General features: G+C 47.7%; 2 protein-coding genes across 4 annotated transcripts in view; one reads left to right on the forward strand and one right to left on the reverse strand.

The window, feature by feature from the left end:
• The window catches only part of CEMIP (cell migration inducing hyaluronidase 1), a 219,980-nt gene extending 213,309 nt beyond the window's left edge, over window positions 1–6,671 (forward strand). For all 3 annotated transcript variants that reach the window (XM_068108654.2, XM_078773005.1, XM_078773006.1), the window contains 3 exons: window positions 3,813–3,973; window positions 4,461–4,567; window positions 5,902–6,671. In XM_068108654.2, the coding sequence (XP_067964755.2) occupies window positions 3,813–3,973; window positions 4,461–4,567; window positions 5,902–6,020 (387 nt within the window). In that variant the 3' untranslated portion in view covers window positions 6,021–6,671. The remainder of the gene's footprint in view (window positions 1–3,812; window positions 3,974–4,460; window positions 4,568–5,901) is intronic.
• Window positions 6,672–12,091: 5,420 nt separating this feature from the next.
• On the reverse strand, window positions 12,092–16,100 carry LOC144891005 (zinc finger protein Rlf-like). The gene has a single exon (XM_078773007.1). It carries the CDS (start codon window positions 13,934–13,936, stop codon window positions 12,212–12,214), a length of 1,725 nt encoding a protein of 574 aa, XP_078629133.1. The 5' UTR covers window positions 13,937–16,100; the 3' UTR covers window positions 12,092–12,211.
• Between the last annotated feature and the right edge of the window lie 224 nt (window positions 16,101–16,324).

Here is a 16,324-nt window from a genome sequence, read left to right on the forward strand (position 1 = left end):
CTGTCGCCACCATAGCCAGTTGAAGGCTGTGTTCTGCCACTCTATCAATTTTGTCCCAGCCTCCAACACTTTGGTCTAACACAACTGGATTAATAATGGTGTCACTGGCCCCAGTGTCCACCATGGCTTAACAAAATTCCCCCTCAATTTTACATCTAACCTTCAAATTACCCATGCCAATTTCTCCGCAATTCACTACTTTCACCAAAGGAGGGCGCTTCTCCATACACTTGCCTGCTGAGCATGGACCCATATGCACGGCTCGTTTGAATTCGCACCGATCGATCCCATGGCTCTCTTCCCAAACCGAGAGTCCACAAATCATGACATAACATCTGTTGAAGACCATGCTCATACCATCATGTTCCACAGATGCTCCAATGGTTGTCCAGTAGGTTATACCGTTTCTGTCCATGCGGTTCGACCCACGTCCATAGACCAGCACAGCATGGCAAGTCATCACATGCTGGCTGTCCCAGAGTCTCAGGGAGAGGCTGCTAGGCTGCATGCCTAGGTGGTCACCACATCAGGCCCTTATTGGCCGTCTGTGTTGCCACCACCAAAGCACGGCCTACAACACCTCCCCCTGGTGGTCCTCATGACACACCATGCCAGGTGCCTGTGAGAGACCACCTTGGACCCCCGGAGGTCTCAATCCGATGACCCTGCCGGCCCAAGACACTCGCTCGGGCGGCGCCCTGATGGACCAGGGACGCCACACTCCACCTGACCCCGTGGGGCCCGGGTCGTGCCATGACACCCGTAGTCGGACCCCACATCCAAATCTCGCCATCGCAGCCCCCCCAGCTAGCTTCCTGGCATAACCCAATTTACAAGTGGGGCAATGTCCCACGAGGCCGACCCCAATGACCTCTCCTGGTCCGAATTTCACAGCCCGGGGACCATCTCCCGCCAATGCTGCTCCAAATCAATTTCCCATTTAAATTTGAGTTTCAATTTAATTTTACTTTAAAATATTTTGGCCTCGCGTGCCCAACCGCAGCTGCAGGTTACAACCCCTTTTTCGGATTTTTCTGCCCTTCCCTGCAGCTGATACAAATTCGCTATGGGGATCGCTTTTTCCAAGGCTCTATTTCCCATCCCACCATGTCCGAATCCAGCTCGGGGCCAAAACAAAGCTGGGCATTTCATTTCGGAAACTCCTGTGCCCAAATGTGGCTTGTGGTGAGGGTCCCCTGGGTCACCTTAATCTTGTCCTGGAGGTGCTTAATGGACCGACTCACCTCTTCTCGCAGACTCTGTTGGACCCGAGCAACCTCCCCCTTGATGGTATTGTCCCAGGTTTTTAGCCGCTCTTGTAACACTTCATTCACTCTATCCGCAATCAATTTTGACCCCAACAGATCTTTGTCTACCAACATCCGCTCTGGTTCCGTTAAATGGGCCTCCATATTTTTCCACCTCTTGCTCCAAACGACCACCCTGGTACTGCACAAGTCCTAATTCCTCCCTCTGCTGGTGCATTCTGGCATCCTCACAGGTGCGACAGCCTTCCAGGTCCTCTTCCAGCAAACATTTCCCCCCTCCTGTGCCCCAAATTCATTATTTTGTTCTCTTTGGGCTTTCATCTTTTTTGTTCAGGCTTTCATTTCCTCAATTTCGTTTTCCAGTCGTTCATTTAATCCCTCAATTTTGTTTTCCATTCCATTAATTTGTCCCTTTATTTCTCCCTTCAAACCATTAATTTTTCCTTTCAATTTATTCGTTTGGATATTCATTTTGTTTTCCAACCCCTTCATATTGTCACTCTTTCCTCTCATTCCCATTAATAATTGAACCAAAACCTGGTTGGACATCGTACCCGTTACCTGCGTCCCTTTCTCCGACATTAAGGGGGAGGAGGTTCGAACGCTCGGGACGGGGGAGGTTCCAATCCTACCCTCATGAAACTCGACCCCTAACCCGCTTCCTTGCGCTTCTGAACCTTCTAGCTGCTCCTCCACTTCATACACGTCCGCCATCACATGACGAGCAGCCTCTCCGCACGCGCTGAATTTACCTCAGAAAAACCTCTTCTTTTTTTTTTAAATTATTGAAAACACGATGTTGCGTTTTTGCACACCAATCGACTAAAAAATTTGGACACCCCGGTACTACAATTGATCCTCCCTCTGAGGGAGGAAGACGACCGTTGAAAATTTTTTAAGTCCAAAAGTTGAGTGAAATTTCCACTCAGCGAGTGTCGCACTCGCAACGTGGACAACCCAGTGTCCGCCAGGTCTGAATGTCACTACCTGACACCAATTTTTTTTTTTTCAGAGGGTTCAAATCCCACTCCTTGACAGCAGTTGTCATGTCCCCGGGGTTGAGACTCCAAGAGGACTAATGACCGGAACGAGCTTTTACTCCGAGGTGTATTTCGAACTTGGCAGGATTATTTCTGGCGTGCGCAGGAAGGTTCGAAGTCTTATCTGATAGGGAACACACAGGGTTATTCCGAACCCACAAAACAAAGAAATGAACCAGGACAAGTAAAGTAAAATTCCACAAATAATGACTTAATGAAAATAAATGCAAAGACAATAACAATGTTTGTAAGGTAAAAACTATTTTCTAACGAGTCGTATCCATCCCGACACCTATACAAACAAGGGGGAAACTAAAGTTAAATAAAATAAATAATGGCCTTTTGTATAGTGCTGGCACTTAGCTTGGCGTCCCCAAATGGCTGGTAAGGCTTGCTGGTCGTTGCCTCGAACCACTGCACGGGAAACGTACCAACAAATGGTGCCGAAAACGCCCAGGCATGAACAAGCAGCCAACCGGCCCTTCCTCACTCCCATCGTCCAGCGAGACGCGGCTCTCTCCTCCCCCAAAAAGCACCACAGTCAACAACACCCCCTCCTCCGACGTTGCAAAAACTCCACAATGCTCCAAAGGTTCTCTGCACGAGCGCGCACGAGAGGAGCGACCATCCACCACAAAACTAGGACCAGACGGCGAGACGCGGCTTTTTTTCCTCCAGTTCTCGAATGTTCGACTGCTGACGTCACACTCTGTCCAATCATCAAGCGCTACTCAATCATCCCATCGTGCCTCCACCAATCACGAAGGCCGGGGCATGGCCTCCTCGTTACGAGTAGTCGGGGGGGGGGGGGGGCGTATTCTAGTCATCGTTCGGGAATGTTCAGCTGGGCGGGGTTCCTTTGCTGATCGGCATGTATGGTCATATTGTCAGTGATAAGGGATGTTGTAATGGTGGCCCTTTTTGATGCAATAACAACGAAGGGAAAAATCACAGGGCAATTACACACTGGGGTTTATCCTTAAGCCATACCTAATTAGCATAGCTCCACTCCTCCTATGGAGACACATATACCATCTTATTCCATACAGATTCCCTACTTTGTTACATCAAGGTGGGCTTCTTTTTCACGTCACATGGTCCATACTAAAACTTACACATTCCTAACTTTCCTATGAGATTCATCATCGACCCCCACAAATGTAACAGTATCAAACAAGCCAGGCGAGGCCGCTTTTAGACTTTCGGTCCTGTTTTTCTGTAAATATGGAGCCTTTAGTGACAAATCACAACTTAACAATTATTTCGCTCCTCACTTCCATTTCATGCAGTCACAGTATCCTCTTTTTATGTATAAAGTTTTCACACTCTCACTAACATTCCTGCTTGTTTCCCCTTTTGAGTAAGAATATTCTCATGTACACGTGGCTTATAAATGTGTTGTGGAGACAGCAGAAAAGCTACCAGGTAGTGAAAGGGCAAGAATCTAAAGTCAGTATCTGTAGCCTTCATGAAAACGTAAATGTGATACGCAACGTGTGGGCAGGTTGATGGGAGGATGGTGACCCAGCCTCAGGACGGACTGCAGTTGCTTACTCTGGATGCTCACAGCGGACATCTTACTGGTCGCTCGCTCATCCCTGCATCCTCGCTGTTTCGCTTTCCTTTTCACCTGGACTCTTTCCTTGCCCGGGCAGTACGCAACAAGTATGACATATACCGGGTAGTCTGGTCAGTTTAAGTTTATAAAGTTAATTGGCGATTTAAAGGTGCACAGACAAAGGAAGTAGTTCTAACATGGAGGAGACAAGGGACAAATGAGATAAAGAGATGTTTTGTGACACAAATGTCATCTTAAGGCAGTGTCAGACAGTCTTGATTTTGATTAAAATTTTATTTGCAAATCTATTCAACAAAATATGATGCTCAGAGCTCTCATTTACAACCAATTAATGTAATATTAAAAGGCTTGAGACCTTGACTTGATAAACTACTTCCTTTTTTGCTCTTGTAGAACGTGCAATGGACTCTTTCAGTGCTGATACATACGAGTATCTCTATAGGTTATTCTCTTCACCCACCTTGGTCACATCACCTATGATTGCTAAAGGTTGTTGTACCGCAGTGCTAACACGTTGACCTTTGCTTACTTCGCCGCACATTCTCACCCTTGCACCTGAACTCTGCCTGGCAGCTCAGTACTGATACTGACATCACGTGGTCAATTACCTCTTGATCAACTTGTGACTCCAGAACTTCTCCACTGGCTGCGGATCCCCATGACACAAGTTCGTGCAAATGGTACATGACTGGCTAATTGATGTAATCCAAACGGGCTCCTTTTCATATTTGGGCTTCTATAAAAGAAGCTAATATTTGGGCCTCCATTGGTGTGTATTTTTAAAATCTATACTTACCATTTTAAATGGAAATCAAGAGGATATGTATCATGGTACAATTTAATAACTTATTACCCTGTGCTCGCGAAGCGACAAGCGGGGTTAAGCATTCAGTTACGTACGTGTGCCGTGTGCCGTACGTGTCTGCATTTAAAAAATTCATTTTTTCGGCAACCGTTCGTCCGATTGACATGGAATTTTCACCATAGGAGCGCCTCCTCCTGTATAATATTTTAATGATTATTATGACGTCATAGGTCACGTGGTGCAGGCGCCATCTTGGAAAAAACTGCACACCTCTATATCTGAAACCACTCCATCGAAAAAAATTGAGACCTGGCTCATTGTCACCGACCCCCACCATGGGGAACAAGATATGTTAATAATGATGTCATCGGTGCCTTCGTTATGACGTCATAATTGGACAAGTACAACACTTATGCGATCATTGTTTAAAAAAAAAAATTCAGCAACTATTGGTCTGATGGACACGAAATTTTCACCACCGGAGCGCCTCCTCCTTTCGAATATTTTGATGATAATCATGATGTCATAGGTCATGTGGTACAGTCGCCATCTTGGAAAAACCGGAAAATGTTGCACCTCTATATCTCCAAAACCGCTCTATGGAAAAAGTTGAAACATGGCTCATTGTAAAGAGCTCCATATGGGAATAGGTGTTGTTAACGGTGACGTAATTGGTGCCATAATTATGACGTCATAATTCGACAGGGACAACGCTTAATCTGATAAGTTTGAAATGTATTGAGCATGATCTATGTAACAATTATATTAGAGAATATAAGTTTATGATGTCATCGTTCACGTGGTCTGGCAGCCATATTGGATCAAAGAAAAAAAAATGTTCAAAAACAGAAGAGTTGGCTCGCAATAAGTTGACTGTGCAGGGTAAGTATTCAATGAATACCATCTAGTTGTGAAATAAGTGAATGGTTTATTTTATTGTTTTATCTTTATCATTTCCTTCATAATTTTATAATTTATACTTTGAAAGTGAAAGAATCATCAGATCCCGGCCTAGCTCCACACTAAGTTCAGCCTTTCGTCTTTCTTCTCCACTCAATTTCACCACTTGCAAATGTAACGTGCCCCAGTATTGGTTTATCATGTCCTCAAAATAAGTTTCCACTCTCCCGATTGTCAAACAAACATTGTGTTTTCCTCCTGGTTATTTTATCTTAACTGTCACCTACATCTTCCCCATTGGACCCACAGAACAGTTGGTACTTGTTGGATTCCGTGGGACAGTTTGGCCTGCTTGGACTTGTTTAGATGCTGGGAGATATGCGGCTCAACTCAATCTTCTTATTGCTTTACCACCCAGGCCAGATTGAAGATTTCTAAAGGGAGGTATTTTGGGACCAATGGCAATGCAAATAAATGGGTACTTAGTTTTTATGGTTGAGTTTAGCAAGTAGGGCTCCGCATTCTATTTCATTTAGCAAAACAATATGAAAAATAATAGCACGTCATCATATCATCCATGATTGTACATGCTTCATCCATGAGACACTTGTACATATGTATATAATTACATATTCTCAGGTGGATTTTACTCAATCAAGTTGTGTAATAATTATATACTGGCACATTCACTGCCCTGAATTGGGTTTCATTTTGAGAATTAGCACTTTGGATAGATGCAGCAGAATAAGTGAAAACATGCTATATGAGGGTAACATTGCCCCTTAACATCGCCATGATCTGAGTAGTCAATGGTCAGGTGATTGATGAAACAAAGCCTGGTGTTGACTTAATGGTTAAGGTGGCTGGTTTAAGATCTTAGGGTCTTGAGTTTGAGCCGCTGTCGTGCCATAAGTTAACACCAGGTGGGTTGACTCAGCCTGTCATCCTTCCGAGGTGGCAAAATGAGTACGAGCTTACTGGAAACGGGGCACCACATCAGCAGCACAGCCCTGCTTCCAGGAATGATGCAACGAGCAGCCACATCCTCCATACTAAATAATAAACTTTGACGAAAGGAATTACGGACTTTTTGTACTTATTGGTTGAGTTTATTTCAAGATAGAGGGTATAAACGTTGTATATTCACACCCTGCACACCTTTTATTACTATTCAGATGATGATAATGATGAATATTATTATTATTATTATTATTATTATGATTATTATTTTATTTTCACAAGAAATAATGCACAATGCTAAGTGACTCCTATAACTGCAAGATTAAACTTGCACCGTCATTGTCTGAAGCTCTTTGTGAGTATTAGCATGGGCCTACAGTTACTTAGCGTCGATAGTTTTGTTCAGAATGTCTATCATGCCTCAGATAACTGTATTTTGCAGTCATGATGGTTTTTTATGTTGCCAGAGATGCTATCAACTTATTTCATTGGGTTCTTCTTCATCTGCACATACCACAACTGGTGTATTTCTAGCTGGAGGTCGTTATACAGTACTTGATGGGACAGCTATATCTATCACAAGGCACTGTTTGTTCCTTTTTCCTTAATAATTATTTTTTGTTCCCCACTACTCTTCTGACATTCTTCCTGTACATCAATATTGATACTGCCACCATATTCCCTGAACATCAGTGTCGTAATACTTACAGATGAGCAAATACAGGCTGGGCCATTTATCTATCCACATTTTTGAACCCCCATAATTATATCGTGAAGAAACAAAATCAAACAAATTGCTTGCAGGATATTGATACATATTTAAAGTTTTTAGGATACAAATTTTACGCAACTCATCCAGCGAACCTTCAAGACCTGAAGGAGCGGGTTCAAGCAGCTTTTTGAGATATGACAGTTGGATTGCAACAGTAAGTGCCTTTGGAGTATTGTGAAAGGTTGTGCAAATTGCCAGAAAATGATGTCGAAATTCATAATTTATTTTCTAAATTAATAACAGGATTATAAATACTTAAATTGATATATGTGGGAAAATTACACGCCCAGACCAGTATATTGTCGTGCGAATACCCTCCGGTTAATACCAGGGCTCGCGAATGACCAGAACGGCTTTAACTGAGGCGACGACGAAATACAGATTTTGCTATCAACCGCGGGAGGAAGAAGTGAGGAGGAAGAGGCGGAAGCGCTTACCGATAGCGATACAACCACAGCTTCGATCCTGCAGGGGAATTAACTCAAAACGGACACAAGATTTTGAATGGAAAGGGAAAATAATACAAGGGTTTATTTTACAAGAGACAGCGGGACAGGGAAATACGCGCCGGTAATAAAATGTCCTAAATCGGGATCCCGCACACCGACTTCCAAATACGAGATAGGGGAATGAATTGCAAAAATAACTGTCCGTCGTGTACGTGTGAAATGTGGTGCATCTTAACTGTCTGCAGTCTTGTCCACTGTCCAACGCGGCTCCAAGCTCCAGCGCGAGGAAACCTTCCGTCCGCTTCGCCCACGCGCTCTGCCAGGCCCAAAAAAACGCGCCCCACTCCAGGCTCCTCGTCGACTGCCCACGAGGTCCGTTCGCTCACAGCACCAAAAGCACCGAGCACCGCTCCAAGCACCACGAATATGGTGAACCAACAACCACCAGGACCTCTCAAGACGAAGAGCCAAGAGCCAAGGATGAACAACGACAAGCGAAGGGCCAGCACAACTCAATACCAAGAGCGAAGCCTCAGCACGACTCAATCCCCCAGAGCGAAGCTTCCAGAATCCTGCCAGCGAGTCCTTTTGTCACTTGGCATGTGACGTCAGTTTTGGCGCGCCACCAACCAGAGCCTCGTAGCTTCCCGCCGTCTCCTGAACCGTCTCGCGCCTTCCGCGCTGATTGGTTCAAGGCTCGCGCCTTCCGCGCCATTCAATCACACGTTCCCTGCGGAGTGGTTACAGCTCGTCCCATGCGATGTTGCTAGGCCAGCTGGTGGTGCGGCTGGCGGCGGCCATCCGGCGGTGTCCCGATCTGGCTTCCTGCCGGTCTTCTTCCAAGGTCATTGTAAGGGAAGGGGAATTATTTAATGTTCGCTAAGGGCCTATCTAAGTGTTTATATGAGTATGCATTGCCATAAGGGACAAAGGTTTGGCGACAGGGGACGACAATGAACAAAGGAATCTTATCCATAATCCCTGCACTATTTAGCACGCCCTGCTCCCTTGTAGCGGGGACATCAATACAGCTTATTCTGACAAACCGGACTAACATATAACTTATTACAGGGTAGATTCCCTATCGTGACAGTCGAAGCATGTTACCTATACAGATCTACCTGGCTCTAGAAATCACTCTACCCAAATTCATAACACAGCCCCCCCCCCCCCACCCCCCGCCGGGAACCGTAGCTCCTGCAAGGTTCACTGCAGGCGCTACCATTCCAGTCTTAACACTTACTGTCTCACACTTAATTAACCTACGAAATAAATCAGGAGGGCTGTGGGAAGTGAGCCGGACTTCCAACCTATTCTCCTTAACATGCTAATCCCCTTAACAATCATGCAAATATGTACAATGATTTCATTTCGTCGCTCCTGTGGTGGGAGGAAACAAACAAACACTCAAAATCTACCTTAACCACAAACCTTAACCGTAACCAAAAATTCAAAAACTCTAACAAATATTTGTACAACCCCAGTCTACAGACCGCGTCCCCCGGTGGATGCCACAAGACGCAACCTTACCTGTGGGGCCATTCCAATGCACCCCTAAATTTCCGAGGGCCCTGTCCAGGTGTTACAGGTGAGTGACATGGCTCGGTGGATTTCGCCCTCATTCATTCGACACAAACCCCTTATCCACTCGTTCTCATTCCAAAAATCCTTGCACACAAAATCATTATCAAGCACGTACTGATTACACCCCCCTGCAGGACCATGGCATTGATGTCGTATACATGTGTGTGCGTTTGTTTCTACTAGGCAGCGGGGAGGTACCGCACAAATAAGATGGTGGGGGCGCTTCAGGCTGTGGTGCCCGCAGTCCCAAACACAAGTCAACCGACTCACAAGTTCATTGCCCTCCCCCCCTTTTACCTCTTGGCCCCGTGACAGCCAAACGGCCCTTTCCGCCATTACCCCACGGTGAGGGTCTCCACACACCAGGCGCCGTTGCCTCCTGCTTCAGCGCAGCTACACGGGTCGCCGGGAGTCTCCCTTACCCCACGGCGCCCAACCAGACCCTCCACCGACGAGCTCCAATTTCCAGATACCACTGGCTTCCAGGAGTAAATGGCCACAGAGGGGGGGGCCGCAGGCATCCCTCCTTAGAGCTTGATCTGTACCTGCGGACACACACACCTTCCCCACCCACAAGATCCCAAAAACACATTTTCTTCCCCGCTGCCATTCAATTTTCCAACACAATTCAGAGCAGATGTTACAAAAACCTTTGCTATGGCCTGCCTCATGTGAAATCCCCGGTTCATATTTTACCAATACATTTTCAAAACATAATAATCACTCAATAATCATCACTCATCCATTTTCTCCAACCTCACGACCACATAAAAACACATAACCACAACACAAAAACAAATGCCACACACAAGACACTGTGTGGCACACATTCCATCCCCCCTCACCGGCCATGTCATCACTCTCACCCACCCCCAACTCCAAATTACATGTCCCCCAAATTTACATAAGCAAGTGCTGAAGCCTGGGACAGTAACCATCAAGGCCTTAACCCTCTGCCTTGATGTGTAGGTAATTACCGGTTGGTCAGTTCCAAAAGTGCCATCCACCCTCAAAATCCCAAAATTTATCATTGGACCAAACAAATTTTTACCAAATTTCACTTTTGTCCCCACTACACTGGCAGGTATGTGGGTCCGCATCCAATGGTGAACTGTTCTAAGCAACTACCTGTGGCTACGACAGCTCCGCACCTTCACCGTGCAAGGGTCATCGGGAGAAGCCGAGCAGTCGAAACGTCAACATGGCCCATGTGTCCATAAGGGTGCGACTCACCATCCATGCTTCGGCCCCCCTGTGAGGAACACAGCTGCACCAACCCCAGCTGGCCAATGTGGTGAGCACCTGCTGCCAACAACACTACCGCACGCACAACCTCGGCCCTGGGGGAGACGGTCGCAGTGGGTGGCTTTCCCCGCACGTCACCTACGCCGCCCTCATCCCCCAGTCCACAGAACTGCAGCCCCCAGTGCCCACCCACACTTGACCACACCAAGGTCCAGTAGACAGCCATGCTCCACCAGGAGACCCACCCAGAAGACATGGTCCACACACCTCAGACACCCATAGCACCACTTTGCCCCTCAGACCCACAACTTCATCCCCATAATACCGCGTCCCAAATATTGGCGCAATCGCCCCCGCAACCAGTTGAAGGCTGTGTCCTGCTAACCTGTCAATTTTATCACAGCCTCCAACACTTTGGTCTAACACACCCGGATTAATAATGGTGTCACTATGCAGTGCCCACCATAGCATTTCAAAATTCACCCTTAAATTTGCATCTAACCCTCAGATTACCCATGCCAAACATTTTTCACATTTTACTAAACTCACCAAAGAAAGGTGCTTTGCCATACACATGCCAGCCGAGCATGGCCCATATGCTCGGCATGTTACACATTCCCGATTCATCAAACCCATGGCTCTCTTCCCAAACCGAGAGTCCACAAATCATAACGGAAAATCTGTGGACGGTCACTCACACACCATCACGTTCCACAGATGCTTCAATGGTTGTCCGGCAGGCTATGTCCATCCCTGTCCATTTTGTTCGACCCGCGTCCATAGACCAACTCCCTCCATGGCTGCTCCACATCAAATTCCCATTTTATTTTTATTTTAAATTTCCTTTTAAAATTTTTGGCCCCAGGTGTCCAATCACTGCAGCTGCAGGTAACAACCCCTTCCACAGGTTGTTCAGCCCCTCCCTGCAGCTGGTCCAAATTCCCTATGGGGACCAAATCTCCCAAGGCTCTATCTCCCGATCCTCCAATGTCCAAATCCATCCCGGAGCCAACACACTCCCCTAACTGGTTCTGCAATTTCGGAGCATCCTGTTCCCAATTGGTATGCACGGTGAGGATCCCCTCGGTCACGTCAACCTCCTCCTCGGACCGACCCACCTCCTCCCCGAAGCTCCTTTGGGCCTGGTCAAACTCCACCTCCATGGGACTGTCCTAGGTCCCCAGCCGCTGTGTCACATCATGCTCATCATTCACATTCCCAATCAGTTCTGACCCCCACAGGCCTTGATCAATAAATACCTGGTCCGGCTCCACCACACGGACCTCCACTATTGTTATCTCCTCTTTCTCTGCACCACTGCACCTGTGCAGCAAGGATTCAAATTGCTCCCCCGGTTGGTGCGTTGGGGCATCCACCCGGCCCCGATAAACCTCCAATACTTCCACCACTTCTCCTGATCTCCCTGTCATTGTCTCTACATTCCATGTCCCAAACCTCAGAAACCGATCTCCACTTCGGGCTGTACCCTGCCCATATGGAGTTGTAATTGTCATGGTTCTCTTTTTGAGGCAATGTTTTTATGGCCGGATGCCCTTCCTGACGCCAACCCACTTAGTCGCCTCTTACGACACGCAGGGATACGGTGTACCTATTCTAACCAGGGTACACACCATCTTCGGCAAAGTCGGCAACGGTGCTTAATACGAACAGAATTAATTTGGGGCTGATTAATCAATGACTGCTGCATGTGTTGTTTTGAAGCAGCAATACCAGTCCTCCCTCGATGGTGTTGATGTTGCGCATTGATCGTGTAGCCAGGCATGAAGTTAGTGGCGGCAAGAGCCTCACGCCAAGATATCCTGCCATCATCCGACGGTATTTTAACATCACCTTGATCCTTTTTCTCCTTGTCTTCCTCTTCTTCCTGCTCCTCGACTCCAGGCGAGGTTCGTTCCTCTTTGGCAGAGTCCCCTTCTGCCGGAACTAGCTTTGCGGTTTCCTCACTGGGGAGCATATTTAGACACTGCTGCCTGAGGGAGGTCCAGTCCCACAGCTCAGGGTCGAACGGCCAACAGGCTTTGAGAAGAAGAAGCAACTCACAGCGCATAGATGGTGTTAGGCTGCCACTGCATGTGGGCTTCGCTTCTGGGTTGCAGCTCGCCTGCTCCAGCGCTCGATAAGTAATGACCGAAACATCTTCAAAGAAATGTGTTAAGAGGCACGCTCGCCCCACTTCAGCATCATCAGGCATCAGGCAAGCAAGGGTCAGGCACAATGACACCATAGCAGAGACAGGCTCCTCCGTCGCACTTTCACAACCATCTTTGGCTTGTAGACGAAGGCCACGGATACAAAGCTGAACACAAGTTTCAAGACCATCTGAAGGCACCTCAGCCTGTATTGTGCGGATACGGAAGAGGAGATGACAGGTTGTACGTGCCACTGAACCAAGTTCAAGGCAAGCAGAAAGAAAGCGAGATGGCTCAGAAGGCCAAGCTCTTCGTGTAAGCTGGCTCCACAGCACTATTACTTCCCCAGTGGAGTCTTTCTCCACGTTCTGCAGTTTGCGTTTGAGCAACGCGGTACAGAGGAGCCTGGCTCCATGTGCATGACCTGCAGCGTCGAGGTTACACACCAGATCCAGCGCTTCGGACCCATCAAGGTGTGCGGCCTCGCCCTGAAGGTCATTGTCAGATGTGGCAGTGTCACACACAAGTCCCAAACGGGCCAATCTGAAGGTAGCAGAAGCTGACCCGAGTTTTGAGAGATTTTCACAACATTCAGCGAGGCGGCAGGCCTCAGCATGGTGGCCCACAGCAACCAACAAAGATAATCGCAAGCGCAGCATGACGGGGCCTTCTGACAGCAGTGAGGCATCCACTTCTTCTGATGGCACAGGCTCTTTGTGGAAGATACTGAGCATCGCTGGGGTACGCCATGCACCACCGGCTCGCACCACCTCCAGCACAACACGCAATTCATCATGGCCAAGCTGCTCCAGCGTAGCTTGGATTTCCTCGATCGACGAGGTGAAGGCATCCCAGACACCGACAGGAAGATCTGAGGCCGGCAGATACAAGAGGAGCTCAAAGCAGCAGAGCACCAAACGGGCCAGCACGGCCGACACTTGAGGACAATCATCGGAGAGGGACGGGAGGATCTTCGTGAAGGCAGGAATAGCCTCTTTGTAGGTGGTTAGCAGAGCCGGAGAATTCTCCGCAACTGGAATTGTTCTGGAATTTTCCACCAACACCTCACAAAACGCGCGGCAGTACTCGGCGGCCACCAAGGGGCCTTGGTGCAAGTGGCTGGCCAGGTCGGCGAGGCGGCCAAACAAGGCTCCGCGGTCCTCGTCTATTGTCCTTTCCTCCATAACGCTGCAACCAGGCCCGTTTCGCTCCCTCCCCTTAACCGACTCCCCTCCTCTACATCGCTCACTTCCTCGATCCTTCAGTCGATAAATTTATACTGGACTCATTCAATTCACTCATTCACTGCTTCACTCGATCTGTACGCTTTCGCATTACGATCGTTCAAACGCACTCCATGTCCGCCTCACACCTTTCATGATTTCATGAAATGTATCACATGTATCAATTTAACTAATTTTCTTACATCTGATTTCAATAAAATTTGTGTCATAAAAACCTGAAATATGTGTAAATATCCTGTAAAAAGAATTGTATATTACTAGGGTTCAAAATTCAATATAATGTTGTGGATCTCAAACGTCGGCCTTCCCCTTACCACGGGGGGATGAATCCCCTTGTCCTTTATCTAGCCGACGCGATCCGGGGCTATGACGTTCCTTCCGGTCAGCGCTGAATAGGGTGGTAGGTCGAATTAGTCCTATTACCTAATTACCAGCGCCTCCCAGGAAGCAAGGAAATAACCCCACCCAAACCACGGTTTTAGTGGACACGCCGAGCGATAGCGAGCCGCGATTCGGGCCGTTAACAGGAACTAACCCGATTTGAGCGGTTCCTAATCGTGCCACGTTTACCCAATAGAGAAATCACTAAAACGGTCGAATCAATAGGAAAAGGAAGAACAATTGATTTATTAATTATTTACACAGGAAGGATGAGAAGTCCACGCAGTGAAGAAGAAGAAGCAGATACACAGGGCAGCCTTATACGGTCTTAACTTATCCCTGGACACGGGCCCGTTCGCACTCAGACTCAGACTCACACTGGGGTTGTAGATGGTCGGGTTGAGGGTCCACAGATGGCGTCCACAGCTCGCTCCGGTCCCCGACTCGTACCACGAAGAAGATGGTAGACGGCAGGCAAGCTCTCCGCGTGTCGTTGGCGCGGATCGGACAATTATATGGGGAGAGGTGAGCTAGGCTGGGCGGTTATTTCACGGCTTAGCCACGTACGTAATAAACGAACTGGCTAGCGGTTATACTGGCGGTCCCAGCAAGCCCAAAGCCAAATCCTCAACGAGTCCTTCCACCAATGCCAAACGTGACAATCCTTTCACAAAGCACATATACTCTTCAGTCCTGGACAGTCCTTTTCCACGAGAGTCCTCTGCAATGAGTGCCGCTGCGTCAGGCCTGTTCATGCGAGCGAGCTCAGTCCTGATAAACCGCATAAGTCCTTTTCGCACAGTCCTGTGGAAGGGCTTTGTGCTCGCAGTTATATAGCGCCGCCCAGCGAACCCTCTCGAATGTGCCAGCCACGTTCTCACCACGCCCCTTAAGCCATGCCCACTGAGCCCTGGTTGGTTGTTGGGGTCTTACCGGCTCCGCCCTTGATGTCTGCTTGACGTGGCCACACCCCCACCCTTGCGCTCCACCCCTTTTCCAGGCCTTACCTCATGGCATTTGGCTGGTTTCAGCATCCTAATGCGAGGGCAATGGGGTGCAGACTGGATGGGCGCAATGGGGAATGGGGTTCAGACTGGATGGTGCGCAATGAGGTCGTTTGGAGGGCGGGCTGCAAAATGAACGGGGCCTACTCTTATTTATTTATTTTACACAACGCAGGTATCGCTATTGGAAATGGCCTTATCTCACATACACTAAGAAATAACTAACGTTCTAAGGTGACCTACGTGTTGCATGTGGACTAACTATGGGGGCAAAACCTTTAACCTTTATCAAATATGTACACTTTCAGAACCGCAACACTGCACCCCTGCTTCGCCAGGCTCGTCCCCGAGCCGAACCCACACACCAGTGAGCCCGACCGGTTCTGATGCAAGGGTCAGGACTACTTTTTAACAATTAGTGTGACACTTAGGTGTAGTTTCCCTCTACTTTTAACCTAACACCCTGTGTGCGACAGTTTTAAACACTAGATATGTCCCACCTACTGCGTTGTGTACTAACTAACTGACTCACGCCCACAATTAACCGAATTACGGAAAGACTCCTCAAACTATACATGAAGCTGGTGGGGAGCATGTTATTTACAAGACTACTAATTATTTACAATACTACAACCCAGGACCTGTCCTTTTTGTGGGAGAGAGAATAATTTTTGAGAAGAGGAAACACAAAAGCACTGCACCAATACACCATACACCATATGCACAAAAATAAAAATAAAAATGCACAAAAAGCACCAAAATGCACAATCATCAAAAGGCACAAAAACCATTTCATAAACCAATGATGCCTTGTGCTTGGCTGGCTGCTGGGCTGCGACGTCTTCTTACTTCATCTTCGGTGTGCCATCATCAAAACCTGAGATCTTCTTTTCCTGGCACACCGGAGGAATTTAATAAAAAGTGCACAAACCGTGTCCGCTTT

The sequence above is a fragment of the Myxine glutinosa genome, chromosome 2 (genome assembly GCF_964187855.1).
Source record: "Myxine glutinosa chromosome 2, kmMyxGlut1.1, whole genome shotgun sequence".
Lineage (NCBI taxonomy): Eukaryota > Metazoa > Chordata > Myxini > Myxiniformes > Myxinidae > Myxine > Myxine glutinosa.